The sequence below is a fragment of the Podarcis cretensis genome, assembly GCF_951804945.1.
Source record: "Podarcis cretensis genome assembly, chromosome: 3".
NCBI lineage: Eukaryota > Metazoa > Chordata > Lepidosauria > Squamata > Lacertidae > Podarcis > Podarcis cretensis.
The window spans coordinates 25276690-25294709 of NC_137172.1; the positions used below are offsets into that span (position 1 = coordinate 25276690).

General features: G+C 43.3%; 1 protein-coding gene across 2 annotated transcripts in view; it reads right to left on the bottom strand.

Annotated features, from left to right (window-relative positions):
- Positions 1–7472: 7472 nt before the first annotated feature.
- UBR2 (ubiquitin protein ligase E3 component n-recognin 2) overlaps positions 7473–18020 on the bottom strand; it is a 62997-nt gene continuing 52449 nt past the window's right edge. For both annotated transcript variants that reach the window (XM_079968406.1, XM_079968405.1), the window contains exons 45-47: positions 12836–13006; positions 11277–11378; positions 7473–9762 (exon numbers count right to left, since the gene is read on the bottom strand). In XM_079968406.1, coding sequence (XP_079824532.1) covers positions 9621–9762; positions 11277–11378; positions 12836–13006 — 415 coding nt within the window. In that variant the 3' untranslated portion in view covers positions 7473–9620. The remainder of the gene's footprint in view (positions 9763–11276; positions 11379–12835; positions 13007–18020) is intronic.

The window sequence follows — 18020 nt, forward strand, 5'->3', positions numbered from 1 at the left end:
TGGTAGGTATTCTTGTATTTCAACTACTTCAGAGTTTTAGGCTCACTTTGTTTTAACATACACACCAACTACAATAAATCGGACATGAGAATTCTGCTGTTTTCTGGGAAGTAATCATGGCAACCAACTTGTAGCGGTTTGGTTGTCAAAGGAAAAATATTGCCGCAAATCAGCACTTGGGTGTGAGCCTTTCCCCCACCTATTAATAGGCACAAGCTAATAATCGAAGCAAGTTCAACATTTTTATTCAACAAATTGGATGCAATGCAGAAAAAGTTGGATTTTCTGCAGCTTAGAGAAGACATCATTGGTTCAATGACCTAGTTGGCTCAGTGCACTTTGAATCCAAACACGTTATTCTGCATGACTGTATATTACTTTTACTGTTATTCTAAAAGTGGTGATCAGATAGCAAATACTTTTTAAATTTTAGAAGCTGGAATGAAGCATGGGAAAGAGCTTGCTGCGTAAAGAGATTTTTATCTTTGTTCTATACGAAATTTCAATTTTTCTTTAATTATTTGTACATACATGCATGTATTTGCCAGGCAAGCCTTTCCTGAGCGAAAGCAAAAAACAGTTAGCTAGCTTCAGCAGATTACTAGGTGCTGTGAACAAATGCGGTTGGACCTGGTACTTTGTCCCAAAGACTTGACCATCTTCAGTAAGTGACAGAAGAAAGGGATGGGTGATTGAGAAGAGATTTTGAGTAGTGTACATGTGTCAGGGACTCAGCGGGAGCGCAGGGAGGAGAGGAGATGGAGAGCGAGGGGGAGCAATCTGAGGGCAGCGTAGGAGAAGATGACAGCAGCCCGATAGATTCCATGAGCCTCTCCAGCGAATCGGAAGATTCACAGAAGGGGGCGCCGATGGGCAGGGCAAGGGGCGACCCAAGGGGGACACCCCAGAAGCAAGGGGCCAGCGGGGACTCCCAGAGCAGCAGTTGGAAATCAGGACCAGCTTCCCCACCAGAGCGTAGTGGGGGGGAGGAGTCCCAGGTGTCAGAGCCCACATATGCACCACCAACGAGAGAAGATGAGTCAGGGTTGGCCACGCCTCCATCGGAGAGCGAGTTAACGGTCAAGAGGAAAGTTGCAGGCTGGGCGCGCGCGCCAAGTTCAAATGTACAGGCGAGCGGCACAGAAGGTAGCCCGGATAGGGAACCAGGTCCTAAAGCCCGCCGGAAGGAGGGGGAAGAATCATCAGGGTCAGCGTCAGAGGAGTCCAGGAAGGATGGAACCCTAGCGGGCAGGAGGGCCCAGAGGAGAAAGGAACTTAGGAAGAGGTGGAGCAAAGCGAGAGTCTTAAACTGGTGTGGAGGGGGCGGAGACTCAGACGGGACTTCGCCGGTCTAAGGTCGAGACGTAGAGCTGCACGCTGCGGCTTTAAAATGGAAACTGAACTTCAATAAAGACTTTTGTACATAACTACAGCCTAGCGTTGGTCCTCTGTGAGCTGGGACCTGGAGGCAGCTCTGACAACATGTGTGTGTGAACTTGTGGTAATAAAAAAGTGGGGTACGGTAGTTCAAGGAAGGTCGTTCTGGAAAAAGAGAAGGCCAGGAGGGACTTGCAGAAGAATGCATAGATAGCATATGAAGCTGCCTTAGCCCAAGTCAGACCACACGGTCCATCTAGGCTGGTGCTGGCGACAGCTCTCTAAGGCCTTTCCCAGCTTTTGTTATCTGTGTTCCTTTTAACTGGACACGTTGAGGACCAATGGGGATATTCTATGTGCATGGACACTTGACAAGAGAGAGTGCAAGGGGCCATAAGAGAAGATGACCTATGGCCACAAGCCGCAGAAGGGGGAGACCTCTGAAATAAGGACCGTGAGACTGAAGCTCTTATGAAGTGAAAAGGGAGGCCAGCGTAGAAACTGAAGCACAGGAGTGATGTGATCACAGAGAAAGGAGCACCAATGTAAAGGAATCATACGGGAGAGATACAGCAAGTGAGGAATGTCAACAAAGAGTAGGTTACAGTAGTATCCTTAAGTCATGATGGGAGTACAGCCATGGTTTTTAGCAGCAGGTATCAAAAAGAAGAAGAATGAAAAATAACATAGCAAAATTGACTTGTGAGGTGGTGTGTTGTTTGATAAGAGATTGAGTGTTGTGGGGAGGGGGGCTCATTTAATTTCATTGTACACAGGTTGTACAATGACAATAAAGGTATTATTATTGTTAAGAAGAAGAACTTGGCAATGATTAAGGGTTTGCTGACTGCTTAGGTTCCAGAAGAGGACAAAAGGAAGGGTTCAATGGTAACCTTCATGAAATTCTAGGCAAATTGGCACGTTTGTGTGTGCGTGCGTGCGTGTGGTTTTAGTAGTATGCGCACATGAGGTCACATGTACAGTTTTTACTCTTTTTCCAAATGAAGAAGTTAGTTAAATTCAGCATATTCCCAGTTTCCAAATTCATTCTTGATATTTGCAGACAAATGTTTAGAACACTATCATGAACCTTAGTACGAACCTCTTAAAAGAATTCTGCACTTCAGCTTTTGAAACACAGTTTTTGAAACAGTGAAATATGGATGGCAGAACCAGGAAGCAACAAAACAATTGAAGATTAGGGAATACAGTAACTAAAGCTAAATATACAAAATCTGTTGTATATAGATCTATAATGGTGCTAGTTAGGTCAACATGAGACATTTTTCAAAGAACAGGCAGCTGGAAAGGAGTTTAATTATGAAAATTTCAAAATGCTCTCCGGGGAGATTTTAGTGTGCTATGCTCTATATCTGACATATGAGTAGTAGTCATGAAAAGTTCCAAAGAGTTTATTGTATTGCACCTAAGCTTACTGCAACCCTAGAAGTATTTGACTGAACCATCACTTTGTACAGAATTGGGTTATATCCCTCTAATTTATGTGGGGGTTTTTATTTAACACACTATTTACTGTGATATCAGAATATATGGGTTCACTTACAAAATCACCACATTTCACAGCTAATCTCAAGAGTTACCTCATTATATTGTATTATATTAGGTTATAGAATCAGTTTTTGTTTAAGGACTAGCAATGGGGAACGATTTCATTTGAAGTCACATTTAAAAGTGAACCTACCTAATTCATACTTTCTGAAACAATACACAAACAGAAACACAACCATTTTATAAAATTTGTACTTATATGAATTTTGCAGTGAAGTTCTCCAGCCAAGAAGTGTGTTCAAAAATGCATGTTTTAGGGGGAATTGTGCATGGAAATAGACATACAGTATTCGTGAAAATAACTTACAAAAATGCATGTTACAAAAAATGCACTGCAAGAATGTATATATTCATCAAAATTGCACACAAAATTTGCACTTAAATTGTGTGTGAATATTCATGAGGATTTTTTTTAAAGAAAGGATTTTCAAACAGATGTGGAAATATGGAAAACGAAACTTAAGATTGGAATAATAAGAGACTGTGATAATAAGATACTGGGAGAAACCAACACTGAAAGATTCACCCATTCCTAGTAAGGACACAGGAGACATAGACTTTTCTGTTGTTTTTACAGAAATGGGAGGGATCTGTTCTTCTGAATGAATACTTTTTCTTCTTTTGCTGAAGGTGGATAATCTCCACCACTAGGCTGAGCAGATTCCTTTAGAACAAGCAAAAAAATTGGAACTGACACCCAACTGACTTGGCTGTCACACCCCTTTGGCAGCAATACAACCTAGTGGTGAAGGTTACTCATTAAGAAGGAAGGAAGGAATTGGTGGTTGAGAAATGAAACAAAAAATGCACTATCATGCAAGATAAGATATTCCAGTTCATGTGGGTCTTTTCACATGGCTGTTTTGTATTAATTTGTAATATATATTTATCCTATCAAGAAAGAGGTTCTGTGTAAATGCCATTTAACATATGTTTGTAGGTGCTATTTTTGCAAATGTGAATGTAGATATTAAAATTATCTATATTTTAAGAGTGTGTACCTTATATATATTTTAAAGTATTATGTGGATTTTGTTTCTTTGTAAATAGTTTTTTGCTGTAAGGATTTGTAATTCACTGTCCAGCACTCTAGAAAGGTAACATTTGCTTTGCTTTTTTTCAGCTTAAGACTCAAAGGGACATTTGACATATTAAGTAGTGACAAAACATGCTCGCCCACAAATGCACACTTGACAGAACGGCAACTGGGGCTGGGGGAGGATTGGCAAATTTATGATCGGCCTTCACCAATTTGGTACCCTCCAGATGGTTTGGATGACAATTTGCATTAGCCAGAACCAGCATTGCCAGAACCAGTCAGAAATGATGGAAATTGTAATATACTGTCAGCTAGAAGGCACTGGAATGCGGAATGCTAGGCTGGAAGCTCATGATGAAATAACCTTTCTGGAGCTAGCTAACTAATAGCTAAGCACCTCTGAATTTGGTGAGTCCTGCAGTGGGAATCCTGCAATACTGCTTGGTGTTCCTTGATGGAAGGAAGAGGGGACAGAACATTTAGGAGGTATTCTACTAATGAGTTCCATCAGTGCAAGGATTTCCACTTGGTCAGTGGGACTGTCAAATCTCTACTCCCCTCACACATGCCCCCCATTCCCCAAATCTGCCCCAGAAGAGTGGGGGAACCCCTAGAACTGATTTAGGGGACTTGCAGAAGGAAGAGTGGAGAGAATGTTCTCGTGCACAGAAACGGAGATCTTTGTGCTGATGGAACCTTCCCCTGAGCGCTGCATTGGATTCTGTCCTGTATTTCTATACAACCCTTCAGGAAAAATTCACAGGGCAATGAACAACAAATCACTATATATTCTATAACAAAACAAAATAAAAAAATGTTTTCCCTTCCAGTAGCACCTTAAAGACCAACTAAGTTAGTTCTTGGTATGAGCTTTTGTGTGCATGCACACTTGTATCTGAAGAAGTGTGCATGCACACGAAAGCTCATACCAAGAACTAACTTAGTTGGTCTTTAAGGTGCTACTGGAAGGAAAAAAAAAATTATTTTGTTTTGACTATGGCAGACCAACACGGCTACCTATCTGTAACTATTCTATAACAAGCACAACATGAACTGAAATAGCAACAGAAACAAAACTACAGGTGCACACTACAAAACTAACTGTGGACCGACTTCACCTCTTCTTTGGCAAAAGAGGTACCTGTTCACCTTCCTTCTAAAATAAAGGATTATGGCAAGGCAAGGAGCAACTCAGTGAGATTTTTTCAGTGCCTTGGAGATGCCCAAATGGTCTCCATATTGCTGATCAGGACCACCACATGGGCTTCTTTGGCTAATCTTAAATATTGGGCCGGGTGGTATGCGACAAGGTATTTTGGTCCCAGAGAGTTCAAAAATTTAAATGTCACAATAAGCACCTTAAGCAGGAATGGGAAGATAATTGGTAACCAGTGCTGCTGTTTTAAAATAGAAGTAGTATGTGAGTTCCCTGCTGCTCCCATAAGACTTGGACCACTGTGTTTTGTACTGCTTTAAAAACAACTTTCATGTTGAGTGTATTACAGTATGGAAAACTATGGCCAGGCTACCCCTATCCAGGAAAGTTAGTGCATCAGCCAAAGCGAAGCATAGCTGCTGCTGCTGGCTGCTGAGTTGGGACTTTGGGGGATACTACTAGAACCATATTCATCACCAAAGTGCACCTCTCCTCCTTTAAGGAAAGTGCAATTCTGTTCAGAACAGGCCATTTCACTAACTGCTAAACCCAGGAACCATCCTCCCCCGGCACATCTGCTTTATTTGGATTCAGCTTCAATTTGTTGGTTCCCCATCCAGTTCATTACTGCCTCAGACACTGATTCAAGATCTGGGCTTCCTTGAAGGCATGTCATCATTAATCATCAGACTAATAAAGTGCATTACGTAACTGATTTACAGCAGAATGGTCTCAAGGTTGCTGGCTCATTTGAGATCCAGTGAAAAATATCCAAAATCCAGAGACAAAAATGTTCATTCAGACATGTGGCTCTCATGTAGCCACCTTGGGAACAACACAGGGCTGTTGGGCTGGTGTGCAGTTACTTTCCGTGTTCTATAAATGCCTAATACACCCAACTGAATTTACAAGGAAGTTACAACAGCCCATCTTTTCTGCTCAAGTTTAGAAATGCGAGTGTTACTTTAAAATTCCTGTTCCTCCAAAACACAGAACACTTGGCGAAACATCCTAAGAGGGAGGAAAGTATACACACAGCTGCTTCAGAGCTAATCGTTTCTAAGTAACCTTAATACATTTTATAAGATTAACCACCATGCACTCCTCTATCCTGCACATGTAATGCTGGACAGTGATGGCTTCTGTGAGCATGTGCCGCTTAGCAGGAGCAGGAGACGGCTATATCAGGCTCCTCAGGCTAAGGATGACCTCTGCTGAACTGGTAACTGGCAGAGTTTACAATGATGTGAATAGAATTTTTTTTTAAGCATTTCAGAGAAAGGGAAAAAATATTATTGTTAACTTTGCTTATGCTAAAGCTAACGCCGACCTCAGCTAAATAAATTTAGAGGTGATGTGGTATTTTTAAAATGCTCTTTAAAAAGAAGAGCATTAGAGGTTAATTGATTAAGAGATAAGGCCAGAGAAATAGAACAATGTCACATGCTAACAGCTCCCCACTGAGAGATAAATGCCTGGATAAGTTTGTTTCCAGCAAGGCAACAGGTTAGGCAATGCAGAGATCTATTTTCAAGTCCAGACTCAAGGTTACCCTTCCAGTTTTGACCGTACTGTTATTTGTTGGTTTTAGAGTTTGCATTTTCAAGAATAAAAATAATTGTGTGTGGTAAGATGGGAGGAGAAAGGAGTGAAGAGCAAGGTGTAGGAAAAAGAGAATGATTTATTTTTGTGGAAAATTGCAGTCTTCCATCAGGGAAATTCAGTTATACAGAAGTAGATATACAGAAGTTCAATGTTTTGTTGAAACAAGTCCTGTTTTAAGGACATGATCCAAAATAATAATAATAAACTTCTATACATCTGAATTGCCAGCATGAAGGATTTTGGATAAAATTCTCATTTTCGTACCTTGTGAGGTTTTGTTTTGTTTTTGCTTCTTTTCCTAACCCCACCCCCTTCCCAGTGTGATAAGCAAGATGTACTTAAAACAATGGGTTAAGTCACCACTCAGGTGCATTTGCCCCGTTGAACTGGGAACTAAGTCATGAGTCATTTTTAACACTGCTTGCTAAACAACCAGGTCCTTCAAGCATTCCTCATAAGGCTTGGTTTCCAGACCCTTTAATGATCTTGGGAAAGGTGTCTTCACTTCTCCTGAGAAGTAGTCCTGCATTGTGTGGAGGCTTTCTTCTGTGCTTTGCTGTGTAATACTAATTTACTAAAATGGTGACAAGATGCTTGAACTCAGATGTTTGAATGCAGAAAGAGATGTTGTTGACCCAGGCTATTAATCTTAAAACACAAAAGCTAGTAACTCAAAACATTCGGCACACCTTAAAAAATAAATAAATCAACAGGTTTACACATCAATCGAATGTCAACACCTAAAGCATTTATTTTTATACTTTTTATACATATGATACATTTGAATTTTTACAAGTTGTCCACAGATATGAAAGTTATTACAGGTATTAATTCCCTGATACTGAAAGCTTGTTATATAAACATTTCTACAATGAACATAAATACATGCAAAAGGAAAAAAGTCAGAGAAGAAAATGGGTTGTTGAAGAATGAGCAATCCTACAAAAAACCAGGATAAATTTATACACTTTTCCTATGTCATATAGTCATAATTCCATCAACCCATTTGACTGCCATCTTGGACTAGAGTACCTGAGGGGAAAAGACCTTATTCTCTCAATATTTACTTTACATAGAAACTTGTCAGTTAAATGGCAGCAGATCCTATTTTTCTGTTTTATGCACCCATAAAAGGGGAGCAGGGGAGACTGAGAATCTAAATGCATTGTTACTAAATGCCTCTTAAAGCAAGTTTGTTTTTTTAAAATCCCAAAGAAACAGTATCAGAGCAGAACTAGTACATTAAGTGTAACATGCACAGCAAATAGCTTTATTCACAACCTAATCAAAGGGAAAATGAAGACTGAATATTTTCTTGCTAGTTACACAACACTCAGCAAAGAAGGAGAGGCTCAGGAACTACTAGTAAACACGTGTAGGAAGACTGATCAGATGGACGCCTGTCCTGTCAAAAGTTATTCTCCCTAAGAAAATGAAGCCGAACTGGTATAGCTTTGAATTTGTGTCCTATGTATTCACTATTGTGAGCCTATAGAAGACTGCTGTAAACACTACTTGATGCGTTAGATCACTGAAAAAAAACCCCAAACGTAGACTAATTGCTAGTATACTGGCTGTTCGTGGGATGCCATCTCTGAACTGAAGATGAAAGCCAGGAAAAATCCCAAGAGTTATCTGAACTAACTAAGATTACAGATTATAGCTATTTATTTTAAAAGGATGCTATTTGGAAGGGACAGAGAGAATGAAACCTCTAGAGAAAGTATAATGTTATTTTATATGGTTTTATTTGAGGCTCCAATGTATATTTAGAAAATTTACTGCCTTCAGGCACCCATGTGCAAAATCTGTGCAGTTATTTCAATATACTTACAAAATATACTATAGACAAACTTCTTTACAGAACGCCAGCCAAGTACAAATAGATGCAGATGGCGGTGCAAATTAAAGGAAATTCATGTGGTGGGAGGGGGGCTGTCCTTGGTTCTCACTTTGCCTTCCATGTTTTTATCTTGGAACTTTAAAAAGGGGAAAGGATCCTGAACCTTGAAGGCTGGTAATCAACAAATGTAAATGAAATGAAATAAAATCTTATTCTCTTCCTATTCAATCTGACCCCAAATTCATTTTCGCATGACTTCTCTGATGGGTGATGTTACTCAATATCTCAAATCAACTAAGCAGAACGTCAACCTTCTAAACATAGGAGGTTATCAATCACAGCATGGACAACAGCGTTCTGTTTTTGCCCACTATGTCAATATCACAATCCACACAATAATTGTAAAGAGTGCAATTTTTTTTAAAAAAAAGATCTTTAAGTTAGTTTTCCTTATTAAAGTGTTCTCTTTTAAGAAGACAAAGGCAAAATAGCCCTTCAAGGCTTCAGATTACGAAGTCATTTTAGATACAATGAATGTTCTTCTGCACTCCTATAGATAAACCCACTGCTACATTTTTTTGCACCCCTATTTCATTCCATTACAAGTTTTAAGTACTAAAATGCAAAATGGCTCAGATTTACTACAAAAGGGTGAACACACCACTTCAACATTGTGCTAAGTTGCCATTTCAGCAGAGTTTTTCCTCCTCTTATCCAAAAAGTTTCATACTCCAAGGAGATGGCTACTTTTGCAATAGAAATGTTAAATTCAGTAGCCCAAGTTATAGAAATCAAAAGGTTGTGTATGAAAGAAGCAGTGCAAATAATACTATTGATCAAATCTGCTAAACAGAAAAGTTTACATGGTTATGGAAACCAGGAAATATACAAACATGGAAAAGTCAATAAAAGAACTAGACTCTTCTCTTTATTACTTCAATCCTTTGTTTCCTAATCCTCCTTCCGGCTGACAAATTTTGCTGGATTATAAAAGGATGACCATGAAGTTCCAGTCTTCAGAAAGGAATTAGTTATAAATGTTGCCAGTCGATTCCTACTAACGTTTGATTTGCTTCTTGTGCGTGTCCTATTTCCTCCGTAATGCTGTGTTGCTGCCAGAGTTTTTGGATCTTTTTAAATCGCTCTCTGCACAGATGTAAAGGATTCCCTCGTCTAGGGTAGAAAAGTCCATGAAAAAGCAACTATAAGAACATGAAATATTCCAAGTTCCAAATGCTATCTTACATGTAAAAATAAATAAATAAAACCATTTGTTTGCAACGTTTATAAGCATGCCCTGGTCTCAGGGCTGAAACAATCAGGCAAACAGTAAACCCAAGAAAAATAAACATATTTTTTTAAAAACAATAATGAAAACCACCAGCAGCAGCACTGTATGGAAGCAGGTGACTAAAAGCTATCGGAGAAAAAGGCTCATAACAGCAAAGCTCAGCAAAGCTCACCTCCTCCCAATGGCCTGGACACATGCTGAAAGTTGATGTCACTAAGAGGCCAGAAATGCAAGTCACCAGCCAGGCATTCCTCATCATATCCACATCCATTAAGCGTCACCTCGCTGACACCTTGGGGTATCGTCTATTCCCTCATATGCCCATGACCACCTGAAGTATTGCGTGACCTTACAAGGCTGATTGTAAAGATTACTTAGTTCAGGAGTCAGCAAAAGGTAATCTCTGAGTGATCAGAAGGGCCCAGAAATATTTAAGTGTATGTCTTTTGCACTTGGCTCTGGCTGGTGGATCTTGGGGTTTCAAAAAACAAACAAACAAACCCCAAAGTAGATCCCACAAGCCAGAGGTCTGTCCGCACCTGAATTAGATAATGTACATGAAGCAGTTTGAATACTCGAGACATGGTATATAGAATGTTAAGTCTTCTTTATCCTAACTAGATGAGGCAGGCAGAGATTGATGCTTTTTTCCTAATTCCAATTAGCTTCCCATATGCAACTGGTACTTAATCCTTGGTGAAATCTATGCTTCCCCAGACTTTCGTTATTCCCCAAACTATACATTTTCCATGAGGCTGGCACCATAATAGGGTTCTGGTACATTTAATAAATAATAATAATAATAATAATAATAATGACGATGATGATGATGATGATGTAGAGCACGGGTAGATTGAAGCTTGCACCAGCCCCAGCCAGCATGGTCAATGGCCATGGACCATGGGAACTGTAGTCCAACAACATCTGGCTACTCTTGCTGTAGAGTTTAGCCAGCGTAGAGTTTCCATGATGCTCCCACATGATATTAACAACATCTGCACATTAAGTAGCCCTCAAGCTTCAGTTTGAAGGGCATCCTGCAACAGGATTCACTGACTGGATGCTTAACTTTTTGTTCAAAACTTGCAGTGACTTCACACTACCGGATTCAACTCTAGAAATTATATTTCCATATGCACCTGACATCTAGAAGCCATGGCAACAGTGGCCATCCTTATTAACTAGTAACAATTTAAATGACCTCATGGAAGTCCATTTTTGTGAAATGGGTCTATTTCACAGAACTGCAATTAACTTTGAAAATTAATATAACTCTATTGATGGTTTCATGCAGTTCACCATCACGGTGTTTTTCCTTAGTTCTGGCAACATAGCTTGTTTGTTTTGGTTTTTGGAAACAAACAAAACAAATACAACACAGAATACGGAAAGCTACCTGAGTCCCTGATCTGTTTCCCCATAGTCATCAAGGTAAGGAGGAGCATAGAAGCAGCCCTTTGTTTTTCCAGCTAAGAATAGCACTTGACACTCCCGTACTCTGAAAAGATCACACAAAAGAGGACATCCTGGTTAATGTTAATTCCGTATGTCTCTTAAATCAATAATCCCACCAGCAATTAGAGGTTAAAGTTCATCACAAGCAGAAGAAATGAGACATTTTCACAGAACCACAGCCTGTGCCTCCTCAATGAGCAGCTGCGTGAGATGAGTGCAGAGTGAATGCGCAGGTCAATTCTATGTCCAGGGCAGCTGCCTACCAGCTCCATCTGGTACACCAGCTGAGACTCTATCTGCCTGCGGACTGCCAGAGTGGTGCATGCTCTGGTTACCTCCCTCTTGGAGTACTGCAAGGTGCTCTACGTGGGGCTACCTTTGAAGGTGACATGGAAACTGCAACTAATCCAGAATGCGGCAGCTAGACTGGTGACTGGGAGCGGCTGCCAAGACCACATAACAACTGCTAACAACACCTTGAAGATCCCTGGCCCCAGGGAAATTAGACTGGCTTTGACTAGAACCAGGGCCTTTTTGGCTGTGGCCCCGGCCTGGTAGAACACTTTCCCACAAGAGACCAGGGCCCTGTTGGATTTGACATCTTTCCGCAGGGCCTGAAAGACAGAGCTGTTCCGCCAGGCCTTTGGGCAGGATGCAGTTTGATTTACTTTCCTTTGTATAAAACAAGCCTGAAGGAGGCCCCCAACGCACTCACAGGTCCTTGTAATGATCAGTGGAAACAGTTGGCCCTGGCAAGTTTCAACCTCTCTCAATTCCAACCTGATAATTGCCACCTGCCCAGATTTTAACATGTCTGAATTAATTTTAAGATGCATTTTAATTAACTGATGTCTGTTTTTATGCGTATTGTGTTGTTTTTATGATGTTATCCACTCTGAGCCCAGCCTCGGCCAGAGAGGGTGGGATACAAATAAATTATTATTACTACTACACTGGTCCTGAAAGACCTACATTGGCTCCCAGTATGTTTCCAAGCACAATTCAAAGTGTTGGTGCTGACCTTTAAAGCCCTAAATGGCCTCGGTCCAATATACCTGAAGGAGCATCTCCACCCCCAACATTCTGCCCGGACACTGAGGTCCAGCGCCGAGGGCCTTCTCGTGGTTCCCTCACTGTGAGAAGCCAAGTTACAGGGAACCAGGCAGAAGGCCTTCTCGGTAGTGGCGCCCGCCCTGTGGAACGCCCTCCCATCAGATGTCAAGGAAATAAACAACTATCTGACTTTTAGAAGACATCTGAAGGCAGCCCTGTTTAGGAAAGTTTTTTATGTTTGATATTTCATTGCTTTTATTATTATTAATTCTAATACTCTGTTGGGAGCCACCCAGAGTAGCTGGGGAAACCCAGGCAGATGGGCGGGATATATTTAATATATTATCTTATTATTATTAAAAACAAATCCTACAACTTAAGTCTCCTCTCGCTGTGGGAGAGGTGTGACTGTCCATTGGAACTATTCAAGTGCAACCACCCTCTTACCTGAGAAAAATTCCTACTCCAGAGCCACAGATAAACGTATGTGCAGTACAGGCTCCTACGTCTTCTCCTTCCAACTCTGTTTGACAACAGTAGCTCTGAGAACACAACATGGTCCCACATACAAGGCACAACGTTGGTGCTCTACTTTTATCACCACCTGACTTCGGACACCTTGTAAGAAACAAAAAGATGTGACATTTATATTTAATATCACGTTATCTTATCTACTTGGGTAAGTTTCGCTGTGACTATTATAATATACTCCATTTAGTTCATGTCTTGGATCCAAAGAAGAGTGAGTGGAACTTCACTCAGGCAATGACATTTTCTAACTCCCTTCTCCTAACTGCTTCCTGCTGTCATCACTTTCCCCTCCTCACAAGGGCTGATCCTTGAGTATGGAAGAGCCTCTGAAACAGGACAGGATGCAGCAGGGAGGGAGAATGGGAAGAGACTGGAGTTGGGGCACAGGGAGATGCCTTTTGTGAGCCGAAATGCCTTTTTGCTCATGGAGAGGGGAGAATGTGAGGAGAACCTGGTGCTGACCAGGTTGAAAGCAAGCGTGACCCCTTCGCTGTTGCCCCATGTGGAGGGCGTTGAGTCGGCTCAGGCCGCTTGGCAGTTGCTGAGGAGTCTGTGTGCAAGCTCAGCAAGAGACCAGGGCCCTAAGAAAGCCGAGAGCAGGGAGGTAGCCGAGAGCCCAGAGGGGGCTGCTGGCCATGTTCCTGAAGTTACAGCTGGGAGTAGCTGCTTTGTCTCCGAGGGGCCGTGTGATGTTGAGGCCTACAACCAGAGTGCTGGGGAGCGTGCAGGCCCAGGCTGTGCACCCAAAGGTGGGGGTGCTGGGAACAAAGGAATGGCTGAAGAGGGAGCTGTGAGAGCTGTTGCTACGCGTCGCCGCTGTTATCGCTGTGGCTCCCCCTCCCATCTGGTGAGAGACTGTCCAGTCGAGGCACAGGAACAGCCGAAGGCCGTCTCCCGTAGCAACCAGATAAAGAGCTCTGCTTCAAAGCGTGGGAAAGGCAAGCCGAAGGCAGCTGGCAGAGACACTGAATGTAAACATTTGGCAGCCTCTATGGCTGCAGTCAAGAGTTGTCAACAGGATGCTGTGCTGGCTTTTGTGATAGACAGTGGAGCGTCTCATCACTTAGTGCCATCTGCAGGATTCCTGGAGAACTGCACCTCTGTAACTTCTGGAAAGACTGTGTGTTTAGCAGATGGGACTAAACACCCACTCACGCAGACTGGCTCACTGTTTTGTTCTTTCTTACAGGATTCGATCCAGGCTTTTGTTGTTCCAGGACTGTCTTGCGCGTTGCTGTCTGTCAGCGCCCTTCTTGCTGAGAACTACAAAGTGTGTTTTGAGAACAATAAGTGTTCTATTTCTAAGAATGGACAGCACCTAGTCAGTGTTGAATGTAAAGACAGGTTGTTTGTGATAAATGCTTCTTTTGCAGGTACAGGTGACACGGAGGTGGCTCAAGCACAGTGTGCCAACGTTCCAGTTCATGATGCGTGTGCTCACTTATGGCACCGACGCATGGCTCACGTGTCCTGGGGGTCAGTGAAGAAGATCCCAGAGTGTATGCAAGGGTGCAAAATGAAACCTTGGGCTAAGTTTCTAGATTGCAGAGCGTGCAAGTCTGCAAAGGTAAAAACGTGCACATACCCAAGGTCTGAGATGGTGACCACTAGGGCTTTTCAATTAATTCATGCAGATTTGTCAGGTCCCATGTCTGTGACCAGTTTGGGCGGAGCCAAATATGCGCTGGTTCTGATTGATGACCATACTCGGAATTCTTGGACCTTCACGATCCAACACAAAAGTGAGGCTGCACCGCTAATCAAAGACTGGATTGCGGCTGTGGAACTGCAGTTTTCCACACGGGTGCAAAGCTTTCAGAGCGATCGCGGTGGGGAGTTCACCGGGTCTGCACTGCAAAGTTTCTTCCGCAAAAAGGGGATTCAACACAGATTGTCCTCTCCGCACTCTCCCCAACAGAATGGGATTCGGAAAGACGGAACAGGACTCTAGGGGAGATGTCCGCAGCTCTTTTGTTTGATGCCGGGCTCCCACAGCGCTTTTGGGGGGAGGCTTGGCGAACGGCCAACTTTATTCTGAACAGGTCGTTCAATTCAGTGGTAGGTGACACCCCGTACTTCTTGTTGCACGGAAAGCAACCAAAAGTGCACTACTTCCGTGTTTTTGGTTGTGAGGCTTGGGTCCTCATACCAAAGGCCAAACGCAAGAAAGGTGAACCCAAGTCCCAAAAGATGATTTTCTGTGGGTATGAGCCAGGGACCAAGGGGTGGAGGTTTGCTTATCCGTCAGGGAATCAGTCCAGGATTCTGCTCAGCAACAGTGCTGAATTCTGTGAGCAGAGTGGTTGGGCTAGGATACATGGGAACCCTGACATCCTGTCAGAGAGTCTGTTTGACTCTGCCGATGAAGGTGAGGAAGAGGTTGAACCTGCAGCCGAGGCTCAGAGTTCAGACCCAGCGCAGGCAGAGGGGAGAACTTCTCCCAAGGCTGTGAAGATTGAGCAACGCAGTGCTCCATCTTCCCCCACAGGTTCGGCTGAGAAGTCCAGAAGGCGCAGTAAGTCAGAGGGGGAGCTCTCTGATGCCAAGGACGTTCTGGCTGGCCCCAGTGGGTCATAGGAGGTTCCTGACGTGGTGCTGCGCCATTCTGCTCGGACGACCAAGGGGAAGCCTACTGAAAGGTTTGCTGTCACTAGCGTGTGGGTCGGAATGGCACAGTGTGAACCCGAGAGTTTTGAAGATGTTCAGAAACTGCCTCAGGAAGAAGCCAGGAAATGGCATGAGGCGATGCAAAAGGAGATGAACTCAATGGAGTCTCTAGGTGTGTTCTCCCTCACGAAGTTGCCGATGAGCGAAAAAGCCGTGGGTAGCCGCTGGGTTTACCGTCTTAAGCCTACAGCGACAGGAGAACCGCAGTATAAGGCCAGATTAGTGGCGAGAGGATTCACGCAGCGCAGGGGGTTGCATTACACGGAAACGTATGCTCCCACCTGTAGGAGTGAATCTCTATGTTTGCTTTTGGCCATAGCTGCACAAAGAGGGTTGCTGGTGCATCATTTTGATGTGGACGTTGCTTACTTGAACTCAGACCTCCAGGAGGATTTGTACATGCTTCCTCCTCCAGGGTTTGAGGGCAATGAGCGAGGTACTGTGTGGAAACTTCACAAGTCAATTTATGGCCTGAAACAGTCGGCCAGGAATTGGAACGTGTGCCTGAACGAAGCTTTGGAGAAGCTAGGTTTCAGGAAGAGTCTTGCTGACAGTTGCTTGTTCCTTAGAGGATCAGGAGACTCACAGGAACTGGTGTTATTTTTTGTTGATGACATCATCCATATTGGAAAGGCAGACAAACAGGTGCAGACGTTTGCCAAAGAGCTTGGGAAGCGGTTTCAGCTCAAGAACCTAGGTGCAGTAAAGATCTACCTAGGCATGCAGATAGCGAGAACTGAGGATGGTAGCTTCTTGCTCAGTCAGAGAGGCAAGATTGAACAGTTGCTTGAGAAGTTCAGAATGTCCGATTGTGCAGGAGTTCAGACACCCATGGAGACGAACTTCGTGAAAGATAGCCAGCAAGCAGAAAGTGTCGAGTTTGAGAATGCTGAGCTCTTTCAGTCAGCTCTAGGTACTCTGTTGTATCTGTCCCAATGGAGCAGACCAGACATTGCCTTTGCTACCAATCTGCTAAGTAGGGAAGCGTCAAAGCCCAGTGTGAGTGTTTGGCACGGTATCAAGCGGGTACCGCACTACCTGCAGCATACCAAAGACTTCTGTCTTAAGCTGCCAGCTGAAGGTGAGGCGAAGCTCACATGCTATGCGGACAGTGACTGGGCGAATTCGCAGGACCGCAAGTCTGTGTCTGGGTTGGTGGTAAAGTTTGGGAAGTCACTAATTGGGTGGAAGTCCCGGAAGCAAAGTCTCATTGCGCTGTCTTCTACTGAGGCTGAATTCAGTGCATTGTCAGATTTGTGCCGGGAACTAGAGTTCTATAGATGCTTGGTGCAAGAGATCTATGGGGATTGTAGCTTGCCCATCACGGTTTGGGAAGACAATCAACCTTGTTTGAAATTGGCTGAATCTGCGCAATTTAAGGCCAGAACCAAGCATCTGGACATACGGTTCCAAAATGTGTGTCAGAGTGTTCAGTCAGGTTTCATTCGGCTGAAGTATTGTGCCAGTCACAGTAACCTGGCCGATGGATTCACCAAACCTTTAAGCTTCCAGCGTCATGGGGAGTTTTGTGGTGGTTTGGAGTTGGGGGTAAGTTCTGTACTTACTCCCCCCACAGTGGTGCAGCGCGAGAGGGGGTGTGAGGAGAACCTGAGCTTACAGGGTTAAACAGCTCAGAATGTACGCACTGCCCACTGTTGGGAGGGGGGAGATTCTACGTCATGTCCGAGAGTCTCCAGCCTTTGTTTTCTTTTTTCTCTACTTTCACTTTTGAGGAGAGAGGATGTGTTTTTCATGATGCTGTTCGCTGTGGACGATAATGGATAGTCTGCTGTAAATAAACTGCTTCTAGCTGCTAATATCCTGAGTGGACTTTATTTTAGCACACTGAAGAAAGCTCTGAAGAAGCTTTTTGCAGCTTTCTCTTGCTGCTGCGTAAACTCTGCGTTTTTTTTGCTCAGAGCCTTTGGAATGTGGCCTTTGAAGTCCAGCAGAGCTGCGTAGCTGAAGTGGGCTGGACGCCAGGACTTATCTGAGCAATAAATCTACTATCTGACAGAGAAGCTAAGCAACAATGCACCTCACATAAGCAAGAGCAGAAGATAAAGCACTATTTGATACCTCTTTCACACCAAATCGAGAAATCCCCTTTGCCCATGGAGAGCACATTTGGGCCCAAGCCTATATTTTGAAAGTTTAAAAGCTTGTAAAATGTGTTTAGTACAGTGGTGCCCAGCAAGACGAATGCCTCGCAAGACGAAAAACCCACTAGACGAAAGGGTTTTCCGTTTTTCGAGGCGCTTCGCAAGACGAATTTCCCTATGGGCTTGCTTTGCAAGATGAAAACGTCTTGTGAGTCTTGCGAATTTTTTCCCTCCCCCCCTCCTTTTTCTAAGCCGCTTAGCTGCTAATAGCCACTAAGCCGCTAATAGCGCTAATCCGCTAAGCCACTAATAGGGATGCTTCGCAAGACAAA